The sequence below is a fragment of the Brassica rapa genome, chromosome A01, assembly GCF_000309985.2.
Source record: "Brassica rapa cultivar Chiifu-401-42 chromosome A01, CAAS_Brap_v3.01, whole genome shotgun sequence".
In the NCBI taxonomy this organism is placed as follows: Eukaryota; Viridiplantae; Streptophyta; class Magnoliopsida; order Brassicales; family Brassicaceae; genus Brassica; species Brassica rapa.
Genome location: NC_024795.2, coordinates 8,271,525 through 8,294,698, shown reverse-complemented (window position 1 = coordinate 8,294,698; position 23,174 = coordinate 8,271,525). Strand labels below are relative to the sequence as shown.

The 23,174-nt window shown below is 35.5% G+C and overlaps 4 protein-coding genes and 2 pseudogenes across 4 annotated transcripts; 3 read left to right on the top strand and 3 right to left on the bottom strand.

Annotated features, from left to right (window-relative positions):
- Positions 1–14: 14 nt before the first annotated feature.
- On the bottom strand, positions 15–3,762 carry LOC103862692 (TITAN-like protein). The gene is made up of 5 exons (XM_009140370.3): positions 1,730–3,762; positions 1,404–1,530; positions 1,050–1,305; positions 474–946; positions 15–246 (listed from the first exon to the last, which is right to left on the bottom strand). The coding sequence occupies exons 1-5, from the start codon at positions 2,014–2,016 to the stop codon at positions 223–225; spliced, it is 1,167 nt and encodes a 388-aa protein (XP_009138618.1). The 5' UTR covers positions 2,017–3,762; the 3' UTR covers positions 15–222.
- Positions 3,763–3,889: 127 nt separating this feature from the next.
- On the top strand, positions 3,890–6,939 carry LOC103862683 (probable inactive purple acid phosphatase 24). Its single transcript, XM_009140363.3, has 11 exons — positions 3,890–4,186; positions 4,422–4,513; positions 4,596–4,668; positions 4,757–4,876; positions 4,951–5,043; positions 5,110–5,239; positions 5,323–5,404; positions 5,485–5,617; positions 5,690–5,895; positions 5,968–6,403; positions 6,476–6,939. The coding sequence occupies exons 1-11, from the start codon at positions 3,971–3,973 to the stop codon at positions 6,779–6,781; spliced, it is 1,887 nt and encodes a 628-aa protein (XP_009138611.1). The 5' UTR covers positions 3,890–3,970; the 3' UTR covers positions 6,782–6,939.
- LOC103864709 (transcription factor STKL2-like) lies at positions 6,817–9,180 on the bottom strand. The gene is made up of 2 exons (XM_009142474.2): positions 9,168–9,180; positions 6,817–8,189 (listed from the first exon to the last, which is right to left on the bottom strand). The coding sequence occupies exons 1-2, from the start codon at positions 9,178–9,180 to the stop codon at positions 7,696–7,698; spliced, it is 507 nt and encodes a 168-aa protein (XP_009140722.1). The 3' UTR covers positions 6,817–7,695.
- Positions 8,369–11,275, bottom strand: LOC103862676 (annotated as a pseudogene).
- Positions 11,276–12,657: 1,382 nt separating this feature from the next.
- Positions 12,658–13,400, top strand: LOC103862668 (annotated as a pseudogene).
- Positions 13,401–13,736: 336 nt separating this feature from the next.
- LOC103862661 (conserved oligomeric Golgi complex subunit 2) lies at positions 13,737–18,100 on the top strand. Its single transcript, XM_009140348.3, has 12 exons — positions 13,737–14,296; positions 14,404–14,604; positions 14,917–15,253; positions 15,521–15,682; positions 15,854–15,953; positions 16,041–16,256; positions 16,341–16,446; positions 16,689–16,889; positions 17,040–17,144; positions 17,245–17,370; positions 17,496–17,630; positions 17,759–18,100. Exons 1-12 carry the CDS (start codon positions 13,823–13,825, stop codon positions 17,870–17,872), a joined length of 2,277 nt encoding a protein of 758 aa, XP_009138596.2. The 5' UTR covers positions 13,737–13,822; the 3' UTR covers positions 17,873–18,100.
- Positions 18,101–23,174: the final 5,074 nt, after the last annotated feature.

The following is a 23,174-nucleotide window of genomic DNA, read 5'->3' as shown; positions in this document are numbered from 1 at the left end:
GTAGAAGAAAGGCGTTTCTCTACGATAATATTATTATTACTGCATAAGATTCCAGTACAAAAACAAAAAAAATGTATCCATTTTCTTACACTACTTCAAAGGAGTATCCATGATCACATGCCTCTAAAATTCTTTCAGAGCTCGACAAGAAAAGAGGGTTATAAAATTTCAACATGAATGATCCGTACTTGTTTCCATTTTGAATGTCAGCCGCCACAACCATCACTCACCACTCTTCATTGCTCGCTGCAATGGCAATAAATATACGCACGTAAGGTTACTGAGACGTACTTCTCGACGTAGAAATTAATAACAGTAATTAACAAAGCAATACTAATCTATCTACTTGTGAGAAAATGAGGATTACAAAAGGAAGATGGCACAACTGCGACTTAAAGAGATATCAATCAGAACAAATAATGAACCACGTGAAACCAGTCATCGCAATTTAGTGTTATAAAGGTAAAACATACCGCTCGTTTGCTAACGTATGGTTGTATTTGGACTGGTTCTTCTGATTCCACTGAGATGCTTTCAGTTTTGACTAACTTCTGTTCTTCTGATTCCATAGAGATGCTTTCAGCTGTGACAACTAACTTCCGTTTTTCCTTCTCAAATTCTTTTCTAGAATCTTTACGAGTGCCTGATTGCCAAACTCGACCAAAGTTAGGAAGCCAGTCTGCGTCAGTGTTGCTATTCACTGCTTCTCCTCTCTTCTCCATCTCCATCTCAATCTTTCTCCTTTCAGCCCACGCAGCGCCAACTCTATGAGGGTTCAGCTTACTAGTAGTCTTTACAGGTATCTTTTCCTGAACTCTTGTAATTTCTGATTGGTTGAAGATATTCCCATCGTTTGGAGTAAGCCAAGGAGGAGGAGCTCCAGAGTGAACGTTGCCGCTAGAATCGCCGGAGTGTGAGGAAGAATTGCTAGTCATTCCAATCACACCTGACAAGGAAACAAACAAAAAAAAGAAGAGCAATAAACCCATGCCATTAAAACTAGTGCATATCATATGAAGCATTCATATGAAAATCAAGCAGACACCTACCTGGAGCGAGTTGGGAAGCATCCACGTTCAGATGTGAACCATAATGTGTAACTCCTGAATGTGATATCTGATACTCATTCGTATTATACAGTAAAGGCTTAACATCATTTAAATTATTTGGATTAATAAAGTGTGTTTGAACTTTTTCAGTTCTTTCAAACTCAAATTTATTGTGGATATCACTAGATGTCCTGGAAAGCTGTCCTGTGCAAGAAGATGCATCTTTGTTTCCCAACGCCGTGCATTTTCTCACCCACTGCATCCACCATAAACAAAGTTTCATTACATAAAGGTTTGTGTCCCATGCACAATATAGAAGTGTTACATATAAGAGTATGATCTTCAAGTACTTACCTTTGCTACATCAGCATCTGAAATTTTGAAATCGTCAACACAATCCATGGACGGGCCATGTTTCCACAGAAACTGCTTGATGTTCTTATGATGTTCCGAGCTTGCAAAGTGATTGATTGCCTTTGAACTGATACAAACAAAACATTATATATGTGCAGACAAAAGATGAAACATTATTGTTAGTCTCCTTCTATAAGATAAAATCAAAGTTTTCTAGCACAGTTAAATCTATCAACAACAACTATTCTCTCCCTCACTACGATTCCACACTCCATTTAGGTACTCAAATCGAACGAAACCAGACTCAAATCAAGGGAGTGGCATACCATGCAAAGGAGCTGCCGAGCTCGACGATGTCCTCATCGCAGAAGACACACCAGACACGGTTTTGAGACTCCTCTTGTGGCCGTAGAAAGCTAGGGTTTTTGAGGAAGAATCTGACGTCGGCTATTTTGGATCGGAATCGATTGAGGAAAGCAGAGAGGAGCTCTTTGTGGCGAGGGAAGTACTTGTGTCGAGGTCCATGATCGTGATGGAATCGGCACACTTTGCAGAACTCGAATTCGTTTTTCTTTGATGGTTTCTTCTTCGCCTTCGTGTTCTTCTCTTCCATTCAGTTCTTCGTTTAACACAAGAAGAAGGAAATTATTATTTTGCGACTCTTAAGGCAACGGTTAGAATTAAACGGTTCGGCTCGGTTCGGTTCGGTTATAAGCAAGCCGGATTTTTATTCACCGGCGTAAAATTAAAATTTCACGGTTAATAAACCAACTCAACCAATATTCCCGGTAAAATCCACAACAACTTCTCTAGAGGATCAAATAGTAGTCTAGTTAAAATTACATATTCACATATACACGATGAAAATGATTCAAATTATATCATTCATGTAGATAATAAAAATAGCTTACAATAATCAAAATGATCAAAATGAATTTTACTAAAGAATTAAATACATTTATACACGTAGATTTAACTAATTTAGATTTAGAGTTTATAAAAATAATTTTTAAAATCAGAATAAAATTTTTCTCGAAAATATTTTTATTTATTCAGTTATTTAGTCATATCTATAGAATAATAGTATGATTGTCATTTACTTTTTAATAAAGTAAATGAAACGTTATTTTTCTTCTTGTGTGTTTCTTGGTCAGAAAAACAAATTTTAATTTCTTTTAATAGATTTTTATGATAAAGTTTAGTATATAGTTGATTTTATTTTTAAGAAATTAACAAAAAAAAAATATATTATATGTTATTTAGTTTTGCGATCAATACTCACATACCTTTATATTTCTCCTAAGATTTTTCGGTAGAAAATATATTTAGATAACTCCACATTGGTTGATAAAATAAACTAAGTCAACATTGTTTTTTTCTTTTGCTAAAATCTAAATCTTAATGTGAATTTTGAATATACTTCAACCAAAATATATTTGATCTTCATGCCAAGTGGATTGTTGATTTTTACCGGGAAGATTGTTAGACAATGTTAACTTTGTTAGCTATGAATAATTCTTAAAAGATTTTCAAATGCTTTTTTACTATAAATATCTTCCCCATGATTTCTCTATTGATAACCAATTATTTCTTATCAATTATAGGAACAAATGGGTTAGGAACAAATGTTACAAATGTTAGGTTAACACAGCCCATAAGATCTTTTATTTTAATGAAAGAAAGTTGAAAAAAAAAACTGGTTATACCATTGTATGCCTATTTTTTCCAATATTTTTTAGATAGCTACACAATAATTAACAAAATATAATAAGTTGAAAAAAAATCTCAATAGTATTGACAGTTAGATACGAAAAATTCTGAAAAGATTCCTAAACTCTTATTGTTATAAATATCTCTTCATAGTTTTACTTCAATTCACAACAAATCAACGATGCTTAAGGTTTTATTTCTGCTTCTCTGTTTGGTCGGACTACTGAGTTCGAGATGTTACAATTAACCGGGTTCGTTTATATCTTTAAACCGGATTGTTATTCACCCGCGTAAAATTCTCAGGTTAAAGAAAACACGATGTAAAAATCGTAACAGACTTTGGCTGGAGGATCAAACACAGATATTATTGTTAGATAAACATGATGATGATTCCAATTTAGATGATAACATTTTTTGTTTAAATATATTATTCATGTTGATAAATATGATACTGATTCGAAGTCAGATGAGAATATATACACGATACTTCAAAGATTTATAGGTCAATTATAGATGTGGTAATTTAAAGTAAAATTTAGTGTGCTAATATAAAGTTGATTTTATTTTTCTAAAATAATAAATATCTATATTATAATTTATTTAGTTTTGCAAAAAATACTGATCACACCGCCACATGCCTTTTTCTTTCTTCCTAGATTTTTCCGGGTAAAAAAATCTATTTAGATAAATCCACTTTGGACAAAATAAAATCAGTTGACGAAAAAGAGATTATAACTTCACAATGTTGATTTGACCAAAAAAAAAAAAAAAAAAAAAAAACTTCACAATGTTGACATTGTTAACTGGGAATTATTCTTAAAAGATTCCCAAACACTCAATATTATAAATATCACCTCATGAGTTTCAGTTTTGATTCACAACAAATCAACATGGGTAAAGTTTTATTTCTACTTCTCTGTTTCATCGGACTGCTGAGTTCGAACCTATGTTGCGGTCACGCCAGCAATGGACGAGGAGATCAGCCTTTAGCTCAGATTAATATCTATAAAGCAAGTCTCGCTTTGGACACTTCTGTCCATATTCATGCTTCTCCTCAAGTTCTTGGTTTAAAGGTTCTGTTTTTATCTCGATCTTGTCTGATTCTACTATTCATTTGTATATATAATAATTATTATATTCTTAAAGAGAAAAAGAAACGATTTCTAATGCTAGATTTCTGTATGATAATCAGAGATTAGCCGTTTTAAACGAAATAATATTGTGTTCTTGATCTCACCCCCAAGTGTGTCAAGAACCAAACTTTGTAATTGGTTTGGTTTTGATGACAAATCTTGTTTTGATATACAGGGTGAAGATACTGAATGGGTGGACGTTGCAATCTCCAACCCCAAGCACAGTTCAAACGATTGGATCGCAGTTTTCTCTCCAGCAAAATTCGAGTAATATTTTTATCTTTTATCCAGTGTTTTTATTTTGATTGTTGTTATTATGAATTGTTATTTAACTAGTCTTTGATGCTAGCTCAACTACCTGTTGGCCTTGGCAACCACAAACTAAGGAGAAGTCTCCTTACCTTTGCTCATCTCCTATCAAGGTTTGTTTTTTTTTCTAATTACCTATTATTGACCCTGTGGTTTCTATATTTGATCTCAGGATTAACATTCGTTTTTTCTATTTATCAGTACACGTATATGAGGAATTATCCGGAGTATACAAAGTCTGGGAACGTGATTGTGAAGTTGCAGATAATAAACCAGAGAGCTGATGTCTCATTTGCACTGTTTTCTGGGAGTCTTGACCAGGTAAGTTGACTTATGTTGTTTCCTCAGCTTAGTCAATATCAAGTGGACTTATTGATCTTTTTGGAATGCTACAGCCAGTACTTCTCGGGGTTTCAAATCCTGTAGCTTTTGTTAATCCTAAAGCACCTGTCTACCCACGTCTTGCTTTAGGCAAGAGTTGGGACGAGGTAAGTTTTTTTTTTCAAACTTTACTTTTTTTTTTGTTATGTCTTACTAAACTGATCTTTTGATAGATGACTGTAACATGGACGAGTGGGTACAACATAAATGAGGCTGTTCCGTTCATTGAATGGAGTTCTAAGGGACTCCCAGCTAGAAGATCACCTGCTGGAACCATTACCTTCAACAGAAACAGCATGTGTGGTATGTCTTTGGTTTTGTTTCTTCTTCTGGATATATTCTAGAGATTTGATTTTTTTTTGCGTACATGTGATATATTTACATAGGTGAACCTGCTCGTGGTGTTGGTTGGCGTGATCCTGGTTTCTTCCATACCTCTTTCTTGAAAGAGCTTTGGCCAAACCGCGAGTACGTCATCTGTATAATCTGCCTCTCTTATTTCATCTAAACCAAGAGTACTAATACAGTCTTAATACTTTGGTTTTCAGATACACATACAGATTAGGCCATGACTTGTTCAACGGTTCGACAGTTTGGAGCAAGAACTACACTTTCGTTTCCTCTCCTTTTCCTGGACAAGACTCGTTACAACGGGTCATAATATTTGGTGACATGGGGAAGGTACACTATCTTGTACTAAAGGACTATCATTATCTCAAAAGGTCACTTACTTACATTGAGATATGTTTTCAGGGAGAGCGAGATGGCTCGAACGAATATAATGATTACCAGCCTGGTTCCCTCAACACAACAGACCAGCTCATCAAGGACTTGAAGAACATTGACATTGTTTTCCATATTGGAGACATCACTTACTCAAACGGGTATCTCTCCCAGTGGGATCAGTTCACAGCTCAAGTTGAGCCTGTGGCCTCTAAGGTTCCATACATGATTGCAAGGTTAGTCAATAAGAACAGCTTCATTGTGCTTCTTACAGTGGGTTAAGTAAGTTACTTATGTTTCACTTTCAGTGGCAACCACGAGCGTGATTGGCCAGACACAGGATCATTCTACGCCGGTGAAGATTCTGGAGGAGAGTGTGGTGTTCCCGCAGAGACCATGTTCTACTTTCCTGCTGAGAACCGAGCTAAGTTCTGGTACGCTGCAGACTACGGAATGTTCCGGTTCTGTGTAGCGGACAGTGAACACGACTGGAGAGAAGGCACGGAGCAATACAAATTCATAGAGCATTGCCTTGCAACTGTTGACAGAAAGACTCAGCCTTGGCTCATCTTTATCGCTCATCGCGTCCTTGGTTACTCCTCCAATGATTGGTACGGCAAAGAAGGAACCTTTGAAGAGCCTATGGGGAGAGAAAGCCTTCAGAAACTGTGGCAGAAGTACAAAGTAGACATCGCTTTCTACGGACATGTGCACAACTATGAACGAACATGTCCCATTTACCAGGTTTGATCACCATCATTATTTAATACTCTTATTATCAATGTACCTTTGTCTCTGAGTTGTTTTCTGTTGCAGAGTCAATGTGTGAACAACGATAAGGATCACTACTCAGGGACCTTCCAAGGAACCATTCACGTTGTTGTTGGTGGTGCTGGAAGTCACTTGTCTCCGTTTAGCTCGCTGACTCCTAAATGGTCTTTGGTTCAAGATTATGACTATGGGTTTGTGAAGTTGACTGCTTCAGATCACTCAAACCTTCTCTTTGAGTACAAGAAGAGCAGAAACGGCCAAGTGCATGACTCATTCAAGATCTCTAGAGATTACAAAGATGTTTTGGCTTGTACTCACGATAGCTGCGAGCCCACCACATCAGCTTCATGATTTTTCTTTTTTACTTAGCATGCATAGGATCTTTCTGGTTTTCATTTTATTTTTCTAGACAGGTTTTACAAAAATTTCTAGGACCTTTTATTTCTTAAATTGCAGAGATTTGGTTTTTAAACGAAGGCAATATAAAGTATTAGATTTCATCACATTTTCATGTAACGTCTGAGAAGCCAAAAGGTGGCTACAGTTCCAGTTTTTATTGCTTCTCTATGTTTGCACAAACACAACACAGAGTCCAAACCGTGTTCTTTCTCTTCAGTTGCACATCTCTAGCCGAGGGGACTTGTCTTGTTGGTTCTCATGTGAAATCATTGATGCGTGATCTTCAACTTTGAGGGGAGAATGTCTGGTCATATATAGAAACATGCATGTCCTTTCAGAAAGCATTATGCAAAGAAAGGGAGTACCAACCTAATAATTTAGAAGAATCAGTGATAAATATAGGAGCAATCCTCAACAAAATCACCAAGTTAAACCATAACCCAGAAACGAAAGAATGGTTAAAAAAGAGCTGAAAACTATGATCATGGTCCAGACTCACTAAACGAGGATTAACTAGTAATTCCTCATGTGCAAGGCTAAGATGTTCCTCAAACTCTATAGATGGTGATTAACCATAGACTAGTTCGTCCCATTCACACATTAATCATGGATAATCAAATTAATACTCTCTGGCCGGTTTATACACCAAGCTTCACCACTGGTTCTAGTGGAACCTGCGACTTCATACTAAGAGACACGACGGCTGTGCAAGATCACAAAGTACAGTGGTGTAGCTGGTCTAGTGGTCAGAGGAAACAATGGACCTGTGCTGCATAACTGACAAGTTGTGGAGATGAATTTCGAATGTACGCTACTGTCTCGTGATGAAGTAATTTTTGGTGCACGACCATCCATACCAAGCCGAACTAATGCCTCCACAACTGAAACACACTCCTCTTCCTCCCCTCACCAGTCTTCAACTCATCTTTCTCGGCATAGCTGATCTCTTCATCTCCCCAAATCAACTTCGACAGATGAAACAACTTTTGATTGTTAGGCTTGGAGCCTTTATTCTTCTCTTTCTTAAACTTCTTTTTCAGCGTCCTTATCTTCTGAAAGAACTGAACTGATGTGACACTGACACTGATATGAGGCTTCAGGAGATCATACAAAGCCTTCCTCTCACCATTAAAAGGGTCTAACCCACTAGTCTCTTTGTAGTCCACGATCCCTTGTAACAAAGCAATCTCATCTTCCTCGGACCAAATTCGCTGGAAACAGTTTGCCTTGGTCTCGCCATCAGAAACTGAAGCTCTCTTGACACTCTTGGCTTTTTCTCCTTCATCAGTCTCAACATGCAGGTCGCTTGTTAGAAGAAGCTCCAAGCTTGCTACTGGAATCTGAGGGAGGTGTTTCCATACTGCTCATATCTGCGGGAGGTGTTTCCATAAGATAGAGAGCTGTTCGTCACCACTATTATCTATTTGAGATTGGCATCAAAGATTTAGTGATCGACTAGTTATTGTATAACATTTTCAAATAGTATAGTTTTCTTCCTTTTCTGATGAACTCACATAGGTTTTTTTTGTTTTTTGGTTATATATATAGACTAAAGTCATATATAAGTATTAGTGCGACAGATAGGATTAGTGACTAAGCTATTTTCAAATGTTATAGTTTTTTTTTCAGATTAATTGGCATAGGTTTTTTAGTTAAATATATAGGGTAAAGCCGGATATAACTTATAGTGCGACACATAGGATTAATGACTAGGCTATTTTGACATTTTTCGGATGAGCTGGCATAGGTTTTTTGGTTATATATAGGCTAAAACTGGATATAACTTATAGTGCGATACGTAGGATTAGTGACTAGGCTATTTTGACGATTTTTTTTAAGCATACAGTTAATATCGTGTTATCTGCTAGACACATATCATATATTCGATCTTTACTTTAATTAATTCCAAAACTGAAATATGTTTTAGTTTCCTAACGTTTCACATAAAGATTAGTTCATCAAAATAATTTTGTATTTAGAGTTAAGTAGTCAAATTAGTGAACAAAATAGGAGAAAAATCAAGAATATGAAAACCCTCTTTTCCAACTGTTTGATTAGATGATTCACAGATACTTCATAATTGGAAACATGAGTTTGAAATTTCAGAAAAAAATAATTTATAAATTAATTTTAAATACAGTTTAGTAAAATTTTCAGCATTGTGTAAATAAAAACGTTAATTGTAAATCTTTTAATTGTAAATCTTCAGATTCATGGTAGTGTAACTAAAATCATCATAACTATTAACTAAACATTTAATTTATACTCTATTTTGCTATAGATTTTAATTTCTTCCAATCCCAATAGAAAGACCATTTTAAATAACCGTTGTGAGTACCAGCAAACAACATTTACTTATAACGGTTAGTTTCTTCTTCTATATATACAAACTCAATCATTCATTCACAACAGAGTCCAAATAAAACCACATCAGTCTCATACACTCAGATATTCAAGTCTTTCACTCTCAGTGGTATAGGAGGAACTCTAACTAGAAATTAGGGAGCCAAAACGTTTCTTCTCTAACGCTGAAGAATCTAGAGAGGTAATCTAATTGAATATATTTTAGATGAATAGAAGTTTTTATATAACTATATAGTGTTAGGCAATTAATCATGTTATATATTATTTGTGATCATTCTAGCAAAATACTTATAAATATTCATTAATTTGATAGACTAGTTTGACCCAAAGTAACGGTCAGGAAAAGTTGCGTAGTTAGCAAAAGACAATGTGCTAAAACGATATATTTACATATAATAGTTATATAGGCTACATCTTGAACTATATAAAAACAAGGTGCTAAACGGTGGATTTACAAATGATAGTGATAATTAAGGTTACATATTTTGAACTATATAAAACCAAGGATAACATTAACTCCACTGAGTAAGGACCGGGACAAGTTGAAGTGGAACTTTCTTAGGACACACAAGCCCGTACGATTCTTCAAGATCAACATCTTCTATCTCCATTCCATCTGGAAGCTTCCAATCAAATCGATAAAGAAGGTTGATAAGAGTCAAGTGTGCCAAAGCCATACCCATCCCCATACCAGGGCACATCCTCCTTCCGCTACCAAACTGTAATTAACAATTCAAAGTTCAAACCCTTGTAGTCAATCTCATTGTCCATGAACCTCTCAGGGATGAATGTTTCTGGATCATTCCAAACGTTTGGATTCCTATGAACACCCCAAATGTTGACATGGATCCATGTTTTCTTAGGAATGTCGTAACCCGCTATCTTTATATCCTTTGAAACCTCTCTTGGGATTAGAAGTGGGACAAGTGGGTTTATCCTTACCGTCTCTTTAATCACCATTTTGAGATATTCGAGTTGTTCTATATCTTCTTCTGTGATATTGTCTTTGTTTTTGATCACTTCTCTTACCTCGGCTTGCACTTTCTTCAAAACTCTTGGGTTTTTGATCATATGTGTCATCGCCCATGTTATTGTGTGGCCAGAAGTGTCTATTCCAGCAATAAGAACATTCTGTAATAAAAAAATAAATAAGACAAGATAAATAAATCACGTTGCGCAACATGTGAAGAATGAAGTTACATTACTTACTAGAAGAATCCCTTTGGTGTGGTTTCTAGTAAGTTTATACTCTCCGAGTTCAGCCTCTCCCCTTTCCATTTTAAGAAGCAAGGCAATGATATCATCTTTAAGACTCTCATCTTCCATATGCTGCTTTATAGAATGTTCGAAAAATGCATCCATTGCCTTATAAACCTTCTCACATTTGCTATGTAACCCCGTGACCCTATCGATGATTCGACCAATGATAGGGAGGTAATCAGCTGCTGCGAAGCTCCCCAACACCTCCATGGTTTCTCGAATGACTTCCTCATACGTATCCTCGAGTTTGCTTCCTTTGAGATTTATCCCAAACCCTACCCTACATATCACACTTCCAGACAGTTTCATTAACGTGTTGCTCAAGTTAACCGTGTTCCCCAACGAAGCAGCCCCCTTTACGAACTCGACCAAGGAAGCAACTTCTTCTTCTCTTATATGCCGAAACGATTGCACCCTTTTGGCGGTGTAGAGCTCAAGAACCGTCATCTTTCGTACTTCCCTCCAGTACTTGCTATAAGGAGAGAAGGCGAGGTCGTTTAAGTTGTATGAAATTCTTGCAGCATACGTCAAGTAAGGTCGCGAACAACAATCTGCGTCGAACGTTTTTAAGACATCCTTTACTGTCTCTGGAGATAACGCCACAACGGTAGGCACGTTTCCAAACTTGAGGGACATTAGAGGTCCATACTTTTCAGATAGTTTGTGCATGGAACGTTGGGGTTTGGATCCTAGATTCTTCTTGTTCTTTCTCATGTTCTTTGCAACGAGTAAAGATGCTAAGATGACGACAGCAACAATGATATACCACATAATCATCTTGCTTCCTACACAAAAAGGGACAGTTTATACAAAGTCAGTTGATCTTCATAGAAATATAAAAAAAGTTTAGTGATAGATACACAAAATAAGCATGTTATTAAGTGGATTTGATTAACCAGCTAAAAAAAGCATGTTACGTGAATTAAAAGTACAGAACTAGAACCAGCAAGCATCACTCTAGCCGTGCGTCAACATCAGATGATTCTGAATTTTATTATAACACTCAGACAGGGGAAGGACACACATACATATATATATGCTTAAAATACTCGAGAAACTAAGCGTTTCTTCTACAGTATTGAGACATAATATAGATAGAGAGACTGAGTTCGGTAAGATTACCTTAAAGTCTTATACTTTATGCTGAAGATTTTAGAGGAGAGCAGAGATAGAGAGTATTTATTTTACTTTGTTGTGGGATGATTGTGTTACATGCATCAGGTGGTGGCAACATATATGTACGGAGGTTGTGTACTTGTGTTACACGCAGCAGAAGGTTCTTGTTACACGCAGAGAGCTGTTCGTCACCATTATTATCTGTTTGAGATTGGCATCAAAGATTCAGTGATCGACTTGTTATTATATGATTGGCTGAATTATTCTATTATTAAGTATGTAGAGAGTATATATACAAGAGTACATGTAGGGTATTCGTACTATCAGATAATTACAGAGAGATCCTTTTCATATATAGTATTTACTCAACAGTTATTGTATAACGTTTTCAAATAGTATAGTTTTCTTCTTTTTCTGATGAACTGAGATAGGTTTTTTGGTTATATATATAGACTAAAATCAGATATAAGTAATAGTGCGATACATATGATTAGTGACTAAGCTATTTTCAAATGTTATAGTTTTTTTTCCGGATGAGCTGACATAGATTTTTTGGTTATATATATAGGTTAAAGCCGGATATAAATTATAGTGCGACACATAAGATTAGTGACTAGGCTATTTTGACGATTTTTTTCTTTAAAAAAAAGAGTTGATATCGTGTGATCTGCTAGATCACATATGATATATTCGATCTTTACTTTAATTAATTTCAAAACTAAGAAATGTTTTAGTTTGCTAACGTCTCACATAAAGATTAGTTCATCAAAGTAATTTTGTATTTAGAGTTAAGTAGTCAAATTAGTGAGCAAAATAGGAGAAAAATCAAGGAAAATCAAGAATATGATACCCTTTTATCCAATTGTTTGATTCACAGATTCGTGGTAGTGTAACTAAAACCATCAGAATCATTAAAAAACATTTAATTTATACTTTCTTTTGCTACACTTTAATTTCTTCCGGTCCCAATAGAAAGACCATTTTAAATAACCGTTAGGAGTAGCAACAAACAACATTTACTTATAACGGTTAGTTTCTTCTTCTATATACACAAACCCAATCATTCATTCATAACAGAGTCCAAATAAAACCATATCAGTCTCATACACAACTTAACTATAATGGCTAAGATAACTCTTGTTGATTCTTCCTGTCTATTATCCTTCTTCTTGTTATTGTTGGCTGATCTCTCCTGTTGCAAAGAGATTCTGGTCGGAGGCAAACACACTGCTTGGAAAATCCCTTCTTCACCCGCTGACTCGCTCAACAAATGGGCTGAGAGTTTGCGGTTTCATGTTGGTTTGCAAAATCTTGGTTTTCAAACTTCTGAAACTCTTTGTGATTGTGTGTTTATGCAATTTGTGGACAGTGTGGAAGTACGATGGGGAAAAGGATTCGGTTCTGCAAGTGACAAAAGAGGCATACATTAACTGCAACACCACAAACCCAGCAGCGAGTTACAGCACACTAAGGTGAAGCTAGAGAGATCTGGACCTTTCTTCTTCATCAGTGGCTCTAAGAGCAACTGTGTCCAAGGCAAGAAGCTTCACATTGTTGTCATGTCATCTCGTGGTAGTTTCTTCACTGGGGGATCTGCTCCTTCTCCGGCACCCTCTCCTGCTCTTTTGGAAGCTCAAGCTGTTCCTCCTGCAAATGGTTCTGCTTCTTCTTTGACTAGTCGGATTGGCGTTTTGGCATTTGTCGGATTAGCAATCGTTTTGCTCTGAGTTTACCTATATAGACTTTGTTTAGATTCCATCTCTGCTAGCTATAGATTCTTTTATCTATGAGATTGTTTTAAAATTCTTTTGAAATCAGTTACTAACCACGATTGACTCTTAGGGATTATAAAATAAAGACCAAGAACAAGAAAAAAAAAGGATCAAATTTTCTTAGAGCAATACTATACTTTCAGTATTTACATGTATTTTTTTTTTGGTCAACACATTTTTTTTATACATAATCACAAATACGTAGGTCTTTCATATATTTTTTTCTTATACAAAAAGCAAAGACACTAAACCTAATTATGTAGCTTGATAGTTATTTACAAAGTGTTTTCTCTGGACACTTCCGATCAATTGTATGATCTTTGGTTTTGTAGCTTATCCGAGATTATAAACCGGTTTAGTTGGTTTAGTAGACTATTCTACCCTTGAACCGGACAATCTTCAAACTCTCAGTTTCTCACAACTCCTCCCATCTCAGGGATCCACTCAAGCTTCCCGGAGAGAGGAAGCAGCGAAATCGAAAATGTCAGATCTGGTAACGACGTTGCCGTCGCCGTCATCAGCGCCGAGATCCGCCTCAGACTTCTTCTCCGATCCTTACGACTCGCATCCTCTATGGTTCAAGCCTTCCCTCTTCCTTTCCCCCGTCTTCGACTCCGAGTCCTACATCTCGGAGCTCCGCACATTCGTTCCCTTCGACACTCTCCGATCCGAGCTCCGATCACACCTCGCATCCCTCAACCGCGAGCTCGTTGATCTCATCAATCGAGACTATGCTGATTTCGTGAGTTTAAGCACTAAGCTCGTCGATATCGACGAGGCTGTAGTCCGCATGCGCGCCCCGCTCCTTGGTCTCCGCGAGAAGATCGCTGCGTTTCGTGGTTCCGTGGAGGCCGCGCTTTTCGCGCTAAGGAGTGGATTGCAGCAACGCTCCGATGCTGCTTCTGCCAGGGAGGTTCTCGAATTATTGCTCGATACTTTTCATGTAGTATCAAAGGTAATCCTTCCACTGAGAAACTGATAATCCGTGTGAATGTCTCTTTAAGAATCTCGATCTGCCTCTGCTCATCACGTAGATAATGTATATTCATTGATAAAATGTAGGTTGAAAAGCTTATAAAAGTGTTACCAAGTGCGCCTTCTGATTGGCAAAAAGAGGATGGTGGTGTTTCCCTAAGGAGCTCTGTGAGTGTTGAAAATTCCACGCAGCAAGATGGCACAACCATGAGAGAAACGCAGAGCATGCTCCTGGAACGAATAGCTAGTGAAATGAATCGACTCAAGTTCTATATGGCTCATGCACAGGTCCTCATCATCATATATTTAATTTCTTTTTTTTTACTTTTGCCAAGTTTCAATTTTTTGTCCAATGTCCATCAGAAACTAGTTATTGCGTGTGGGGCTTGAGAAATGGCTGGGCTGCTAGGAAAATTCACTATCTTTGATAAAATTGCTGACAAAAGAAAACTTAAAGAAATAGATTATATATGATGCTACCTGGTAGGATATTGTGAACTCTCTGGTGTTTCAAAAACTCCACTGTATTTGTTAGCTTCAGAAGACGATAGGAAGTCTTGCGGCTGATGCTCACTACTTTTTCCTGTTATGCCAGTACAGAACCTGCCTTTCGTTGAGAACATGGAGAAGAGGATTCAGAGCGCTAATGTGCTATTAGATGCTAGCCTGGGTCATTCCTTCATTGACGGGCTAAACAACAGCGACACAAGCGTTCTTTACAACTGCCTGCGTGCATATGCTGCCATTGATAACACCAAGAGCGCAGAAGAAATTTTTCGTACAACGATTGTGGCTCCATTTATACATAAAATTGTTGCACTTGAAACATCAAATAATGCTGCTGGATCATCGGGAGATGAACTTGAAAATGATTACAAGCAGATCAAGCATTTTATTGCCAAGGACTGTAAAATGCTGCTAGGAATATCTTCAACCGGTAATTTGCCCAATTCTCTGTGATTATATTTATTGTAGATCTCCGACTGTCTTATTAAAAGTTATGTTAAGAATTTTATTCATAAACATCTAAGAAGGACTTTGCGCAACTAACACAGTACCTAGATTTCATGACTTATTATCTTCATATTGTTATGTAATAGCAATCTTGTTCGTTAATAACAGTTGGACACTGTTTCCTTCTTAGTGTTGTTATTTTATATTTCACTCATTGTACTCTTTGCTTGGTATCTTGTTGCTAAAACAGACAAATCGGGTTTGCACGTTTTCGACTTCTTGGCAAATTCAATTCTGAAAGAAGTTCTTTCGGCAATTCAGAAGGTCAAACCAGGAGCATTTTCTCCTGGAAGGCCTACTCAGTTCTTGAAGAACTACAAAGCAAGCTTGGAATTCTTGGCATATCTTGAAGGTAGGATAGCTGATCTATATATTTCTCTGAGCTTAACCTTATGTCTAATTAGATGCATTGTGAACTAATCTTCATGTGTATCATATAAGCAAATAGTTTAATTTTATACCAGGAAATGAAATTATTTGGATATTTTTAGGCGAGTCATACCTTAGTATACTTTTTATGAAGGTTATTGTCCGTCAAGGACTGCTGTCACTAAGTTTCGAACGGAAGCGGTATATATCGAATTCATGAAGCAATGGAATGTGGGAGTATACTTTTCACTGAGGTATTTGAGACATCATAGATGGGAAGTTGACTTACTGTTAGATTAGTCGTTTTTCAGCTTCTCTAAATCTAAAATGCATAATTTCAGGTTCCAGGAGATTGCTGGAGCCTTGGATTCTGCTCTTACTTCTCCTTCTCTGGTATTCATTCAGGATTCTGATTTAGATAAACGGAGTTCTCCGAACTTAATACTCAGACAGAGCGCTACTCTTTTGGAGAGCTTGCGTTCATGCTGGGAAGAAGATGTTCTCGTTTTCTCCGCGGCTGATAAATTTCTTCGATTGACCTTGCAGCTTCTTTCGAGGTTTGTGAAATTTCAGCCTCTAAAATTATCGATGCTTAGTTTTTGTTTCAGTTCTCATTTTGACAATGTGTTAATTACATGTAGATATTGCGTTTGGGTGTCATCTTCCCTCCATACTAGAAGGGGTAATCCTAGCCCGAGTCCTGGATGCGATTGGGCAGTTTCAGCCACTACAGAAGATTTTGTATATGTAAGTCACTTTTTATCTGGATTGTTTCTAAGCTCCACTTCTTTTCAGATCTCTGCGTTTTCGTGTTTATTGAGTCAGCTGCAGCTATGTTTAGAACTAGAATGATAAAAAATGCTGCGGAAAATAGGTGAACTGGAAATATGTGATGTTCACATAAATACATGAAAGCTGGTAATATATACAATATGGTTGATCGCTTGATTTTTTTATTGGAGTATTTAGAGTTTCACACATCCTTGCAGGTTATACATGATGTAAATGATCTAGTCTCTGAAGTTTGTGGCGATTACCTTGGACATATATCACGCCATTTATCGTCATGCTCCACTGAAGTTCTTGATGTGGTGAGGACGAGCATGTTACAGGGTGGAGATAAATTAAAGGAGGTCCTACCTTTACTTACCAACACAATTATTGAAATAATTGTTGATAAATCTGTTGAGGTAAAGCCCTGAAAAAACATTAGGTCCATTCCATTGTCTAATTTATGCACTTCAAAATTTGTTTGCGCCCTTAACGATCACTTATAGCTGAATAGGTTAGTGTTATTCTCCAAGGATCATACATGGTCAATGCTTTCATCTCTTTTATAGGACCTAAGGCAGGTCAGAGGAATAACAACAACATATAGGATGACTAATAAACCACCGCCGGTCAGACACTCACCATACGTTGTTGGCATATTGCGTCATGTAAAGGTATTCATTCAGCTTTGGGGTTGCGGTTTGAAGAACGTTTGTAGTTACTTGAGTGATGGATTCTGAAGAGTTGGTTATTGCACCTTCTCTCTATTAACAGGCCTTTTTGGAGGGAGATAAGGCTACACATTACTTGACGCAGGAAACAAGGGAGGAGATACTGCTTGGCACTGTCACTGATATTACAAGGCGGTATTACGAATCAGCTGATGAAGTTGTTAGCTTGGTAAGTAATTTGTTTTAAACACTTTCTAAGTTTATTAATTAGTACAAATGACAAGTGAGCTTTTAGACTCAGGTCTATCAGTAAAACAGGGGTAGAGATACTGATTGTAGTGAATATGCTAACAGGCAAGAAGAACGGAGTCATCGCTTCAGCAATTCCGTAGAAAGGCACAGAAAAGAGCAGGTGCAGCATCAGGGGCCTCTGACGACAATGTATCTGAAACAGACAAGATGTGTATGCAGTTATTCCTTGATGCTCAGGTAACATTTCTCACGCTTCATTGTGTCAAATAGAATTTTATATATATATATATATATATATATATATCTAAAAATTGTACATTTAGAAAGAAGTGGTAACATCATCGGTTTAATATATTTCTTATTAGGAATATGGACGAAACATCGCTGCTTTGGGGTTGAAACCGGCAGATATACCGGTTTATTGTTCTCTCTGGCAATGTGTTGCACCTGCGGATAGACAAAACACAATCAGTGTTTGAGGACTCGCATACTTGCATTTTTCACATATCATATAATCTTACAATAATAATAAATAGGGCCCTAAGAAATAGTAGGAAGTTGTTTCTTTGGTTATATTTTTGTTGTGTTTGTTTTGCATACCAGTGAAAGTTCTGTTGCATTATGATTGAGAGATCCATGTTTCAGTGTCATCTTTCGGCCATTCAAATCTTATTTTCATCTTCAGTATATAATACACACTTACCAAATGCCATAGTGAAACGATTATTTCAACTTTTTAGTATGGTATAATTTGTACACTAAATTTTATAAAAATGTGGCAAACAATTACTAATCAAGTTCAATAATAAAGCAAAAGTGTTTTGAACAAAGAAGAGAAGACAGTGTTTTGAACAAAGAAGAGAAGACAAGAGAAGAGAAGAATTGGTGTGTATTATTCCATGAGTAATGAGTCCTTTATATAAGATTACAATAGCTTGTGGACAAAGCCACTTGGAGAACAAGTATATTTAAGACTTGCCATAATGACATCACCATAATATTCATAACACTTCCCCTTGATGTCCATTATGCGCGTAAGATGATGCCTCGTTAAAAACCTCACCAGAAAAACCCAATAGGAAAAAACCATGGTTAAAGGAAAAAGAGTGCAGCGTGCAATGACTTCCCCTCAAATGTACATACGTCGAGATCTTTGAGACAACGTAGTTCAATAAGATGAGTGAGCTTCTTGAAAGTAGCAGGGGTAGCGTCTTGGTGAATGAAACAGCCAAATATTTACTCGAACGAACTTGTAGGAAACGAACTTTGCCATTCTTCAGTAGTGCATGAGTCTTCATGATCTGATCATTTCTTGGATTCTTTTTATCTCCAAAACTGTAGAACAATGATAGATTTTCATCTCCCTAATTGTAACATTCTCTTTGGGTGTCTATCTTTTGTGTGTTCTTTGTTGCCTCGTTAAAACCTTGTCATGGAAAAACCCAGTGGGATAAAAACCATGATGAGGAAAAAGAGTACAACCACACATATTTCACATTTCTTCTCCGGAAAGCAATATCTTCAGGATATGCATTCCAATAAGAGAAATCTCCTTTTGAAATTGAGAATATTGTAATACTCTTTCCATTAGAGTATTCAAGGTCTATAGATTTCTGGTCCACAATTCTTATTTGATATAGACAATATTTTCTTAGTCTATTTGGACTTCAAACCAAACTTCTTACATACAATCGTCTAGACATTCATCTCGTACATACGAATAACTCATTCGTAACTATTATGACTTTCTTTCTTGTCATATGAAATTACATTTTTTGGTTATGAAAAAGATTAGTAATTTGCTCAATAACACTTTAAATATGGTACTTCAAGACCAAACATATATGAGCATCTTAAATAAAATCCTTCACGGATCTTTATGATAACATCTAATTTTAGATCTCCAATTTGGAATACATAAAGACAATATTGTATTGTTAAGAGCTTTCTTACAAAATACAATTTTCTATAACTCTTCAGGAGTTTTATTAATATTTAAATCAATGATTCTATTGATCTATAATTACTTGATAAATATAAAGATGTATTGATTTACTTCACATATTTCATATATCCCATAAAACATATTTCGATCGAATAGCTAGAGTTCCCGGGAACATGACTTTGATATAAAAAATCCTTCAGGGATTATATATTTTAGGGATTCTATCTCTTAGGGATTACCAGTTTTCAGTGGGTCGTATAATTCAAATTCTTCATTTATTTTCAGAATAATAAGAAACTTGAAAGTAGTTGCATCTACCACATGAGACTATGTCTCTTCACAATCAATTCCATATTGATCTTTCAATGAGCAACAAATCATTTCCCACTTGTTTACACTTTCTAGTGTATGGACTACTGGTCCATATACTTGTCCCTTTCACAAGAGTTTGTATTTTGTCTATTGTTTCTTTCTGACTCGGCCAATCATTTATTTGTGTACACTTTTCAATAGACTTTCTTTCATGATCCTCTTTCTCATTCATCATATCAACTGCCACTTTTTAGGCATAAATATCATTGACGTCGATTTGCTTATCAGTTCCATTTTATTTCATACATGACATCACTTATTGAGATCTCTTCATTGTCTCAGGTACCTGAATTCTTTCAGTCATGTTTAATGTCTCTTCTGGAGATCATTCACAAACTCTTATTCCTCTTGACCATTACTTTATGCTCCTTTCACTTACGAGGAATTTTATCTTTGGAACCAATATGTTTACTATGCTTCAGGCGTAACTGGCAGTTTGATATTGTTCTTCTGGAATATCAATTCTTATTTGGAGCATTTACAGCTGGTATATGTGATTTGATCACTATATTTATTTGGGTCAGTAAATGTGTCTGGCAACTGATTTACTAAGCTATATAATTGAATTATTTTTCGGACTTATCTTTAGTCCGAGGATCAATGATAATTCATTCGAACTTATATTCTTTCCAGCTGTTTATTTTCTCACTCTTATGTTGGAAATACTAATTCAATTTTGGCATTCAAATCGAGTCTTACTTATATCCTTCGGGGATGGCTCTAGATTCTTAAGAATCAATGGAGATTCATATCCAACATGTATTCCAACTTCATTTGAAAACACATCTTACTTAAAGCTCTGTGGTGGAGCAATTGGAATGTATATCACACATCCAACATTCTTAGATGGAAAATGGTTGGTTTCTGACCCACTACCAATGACGTGGAGAACCATTAATTACTTGTTGGCTTGATGCGAATTAGTGTTGCTCAAAATGTTTATCACTTATCCTAGTGATTTTTCTATAGTCGTCAAAGACTTTAAGACGTGAATTCACTACTATCATAAAGATGCATAGTGGGTGATCAGTCCACCAACATTTCCATTATTCACGCCAATAATTTCATTTAGCTGGTGAAAACCGTATTTTCATTTTATCTTATGAGAAAAAAAACATATGTGAAATCATTCGTAAGAATCTTCTGGTTCTTCAATGAATATTCATAAATCTTTATGTATCTTTTCACATCACTACTGAACCAAAATGGTCTAACTGGTTCATGCCAAGTATTTTGTAAACTTCTGGTTTACTCTGTATTTATCTCCATTGCACTAAATCTTTGTGTAGTACAATCTATAAGAGGTTGTATATACTTTCTCTAAAATACTTATACTGCCTTGAGAAATATTTCTGAATTGAAATATATATAGCATTTATTTTGCTTACTGTCTCAACAAGTGTCAAAATCCCACAGATTTCCTTTGAGAATAATTCATCAATCTTAGTTTTAGTGCAAACATAATCTTTTGGATGTTTGACTTATTATTAAATGTGAGATTCTTTAACTCCTCCTCTCGAGATGATATTACTATAGGCTTATCAATCTCGAATGAATCTCATTTTTTTTTGAATCAATAACATACCATACATGGGTCATGTATTATTTCTCAAATCATTTTAACTTTTGAGACTTATAAGAATAAGAATATGATGCAATAAGGATTTTAAATTGCATTCTTATGTGTAGTAATATTATGTACTCTTCTGGAGCATCATATATATCCTTCTGGAACATTATATAAGGTTTTACTACCTTGTATTGTACTCACAATAATTTTCTCTCATATTTGGATGATTGAATCATATCTCTTATCATCTTTATTTTCTCAACTTCAAGTGAGAGAATGAGTTTTAAATAGAAATTCTTGGGTATTTCTTTATTTCTCAACTTCAAGTGAGAGTATGAGTTCTAAAAAGAAACTCTTTGGATCTTGACCTTATTTATATCCACATTCACGTCTACAACCACTTTTATGTTCATTTTCTTGAACAATACTATTTGTGGTATAAATATCCTATTCTCTTCAGGAGAATGGATCATAATCTACTAGATGTAATTTATTATCTTAAATCAATAGCTCATTGTTTCTTTAAGTCTCAAAGAGACAAGTATAAATTTTTTTTAAAAAAATTATTTTCCCAATCATGTGTCTGCAGGACAATATTACTAGTGTGAAAATATATATTTTCCTATATATATGCATCATTACAAAAAAAAAGTTCGAGAATTTTACTTTTAAACTTAACATCCAACATAGTTGAGATTTATTTACAGACTTCAGGTCTTGTAATCTTTAGTTGCAAGATACACAATTAGGTAATCACTTCTGGGATTATACCTTTTTTTTGAATTGTTTTCCAAAACTTATAGATCTTTTAAAAAGTAAATAAGCTATATATTCATATATTTGCGTACAAAATGTAAAGGCAATATCAATATTTTATGTTCAATGCATAAACGTTTCTCACAAGTCATAATATAAACCGACGAACAATTGAATTACTAATCATTCTTATCAAAATTTTCGAAGGTCAACCATATAATCTTTAAGCATTGAACAATGCACAGCTGTAAAACTAAGTCTATATGCAGCCGTAAATTATATGCTTTAGGAACATCAATTACTATGCTTTTACATTAAATTATATGCATCCGTAAATAACAATATGCATATAGATTAATACATACAACTTATAAGGCAATATCAATATTCTATGATCAATGCATTAACGTTTCTCACACGTCATATAAAGAAATATTGATTTAATGAGACTAACAACCTACACGTCTTCCTAATAATTCGTTAACAATCTACATGTGTTAATGTTCAAAATAGACTCGTGTGTCGTGTTAATCGATTCAAGCCAGATATGCTAAAGTAAAATCAGATGTGTGACATATTTTAGAAAAACATGGGATGCAGCCATAAAATATTAATAAAAGTATGGTACGCAGCCGTAAAGTTAAAACTATGGAATATTAATTTATACGCAAGAACGAATGCTACCAATAGAATTAAGGGCAAGACAGTTTCACAACTTAATTAATTTATGAAAGTCATAATCCTATATGCAACTGTGATAATTATATGAAGCCGTGTACATGCCTATAAAAGATGTGACAGATGTATTCTAACGAGTGAAAGCAATATGAACAATATAAACATATATGCTAGCGTGATGACATAAAATAATATAAGCATCACATATGATAATACATAAATAAAATACGTGCGAGTGTAGGCTATAATCATATTGAGCATTAGCTTATAAACATCGACAAGATCTCTTTTAAATCAAACGATTTTCTTTCCTTGAAACAAGGGTAGATCAATATTGTCGACTAAAGCTCCTAAGCTCATACTGTGTATGAATCCATTCTTACAAACCGTGAATTGATAATAAGCATGATTTGAAAGAGTATTGAACAGATACTAAAAATATAACAGAATAAGAATCTAT

Coding starts and splice junctions, on each gene's coding strand:
- LOC103862692 (XM_009140370.3), bottom strand. CDS start 2,016: ATGGAAGAGAAGAACACGAAGGCGAAGAAGAAACCATCAAAGAAAAAC. Junction 947..1,049: donor TGCTTCCCAACTCGCTCCAG/GTAGGTGTCTGC, acceptor TTTCCTTGTCAG/GTGTGATTGGAATGACTAGC. Junction 247..473: donor CATACGTTAGCAAACGAGCG/GTATGTTTTACC, acceptor TTGCCATTGCAG/CGAGCAATGAAGAGTGGTGA.
- LOC103862683 (XM_009140363.3), top strand. CDS start 3,971: ATGAGTTTCAGTTTTGATTCACAACAAATCAACATGGGTAAAGTTTTA. Junction 4,669..4,756: donor TTTGCTCATCTCCTATCAAG/GTTTGTTTTTTT, acceptor TCTATTTATCAG/TACACGTATATGAGGAATTA. Junction 4,877..4,950: donor TTTCTGGGAGTCTTGACCAG/GTAAGTTGACTT, acceptor GGAATGCTACAG/CCAGTACTTCTCGGGGTTTC.
- LOC103862661 (XM_009140348.3), top strand. CDS start 13,823: ATGTCAGATCTGGTAACGACGTTGCCGTCGCCGTCATCAGCGCCGAGA. Junction 17,371..17,495: donor CTGATGAAGTTGTTAGCTTG/GTAAGTAATTTG, acceptor ATATGCTAACAG/GCAAGAAGAACGGAGTCATC. Junction 17,631..17,758: donor AGTTATTCCTTGATGCTCAG/GTAACATTTCTC, acceptor ATTTCTTATTAG/GAATATGGACGAAACATCGC.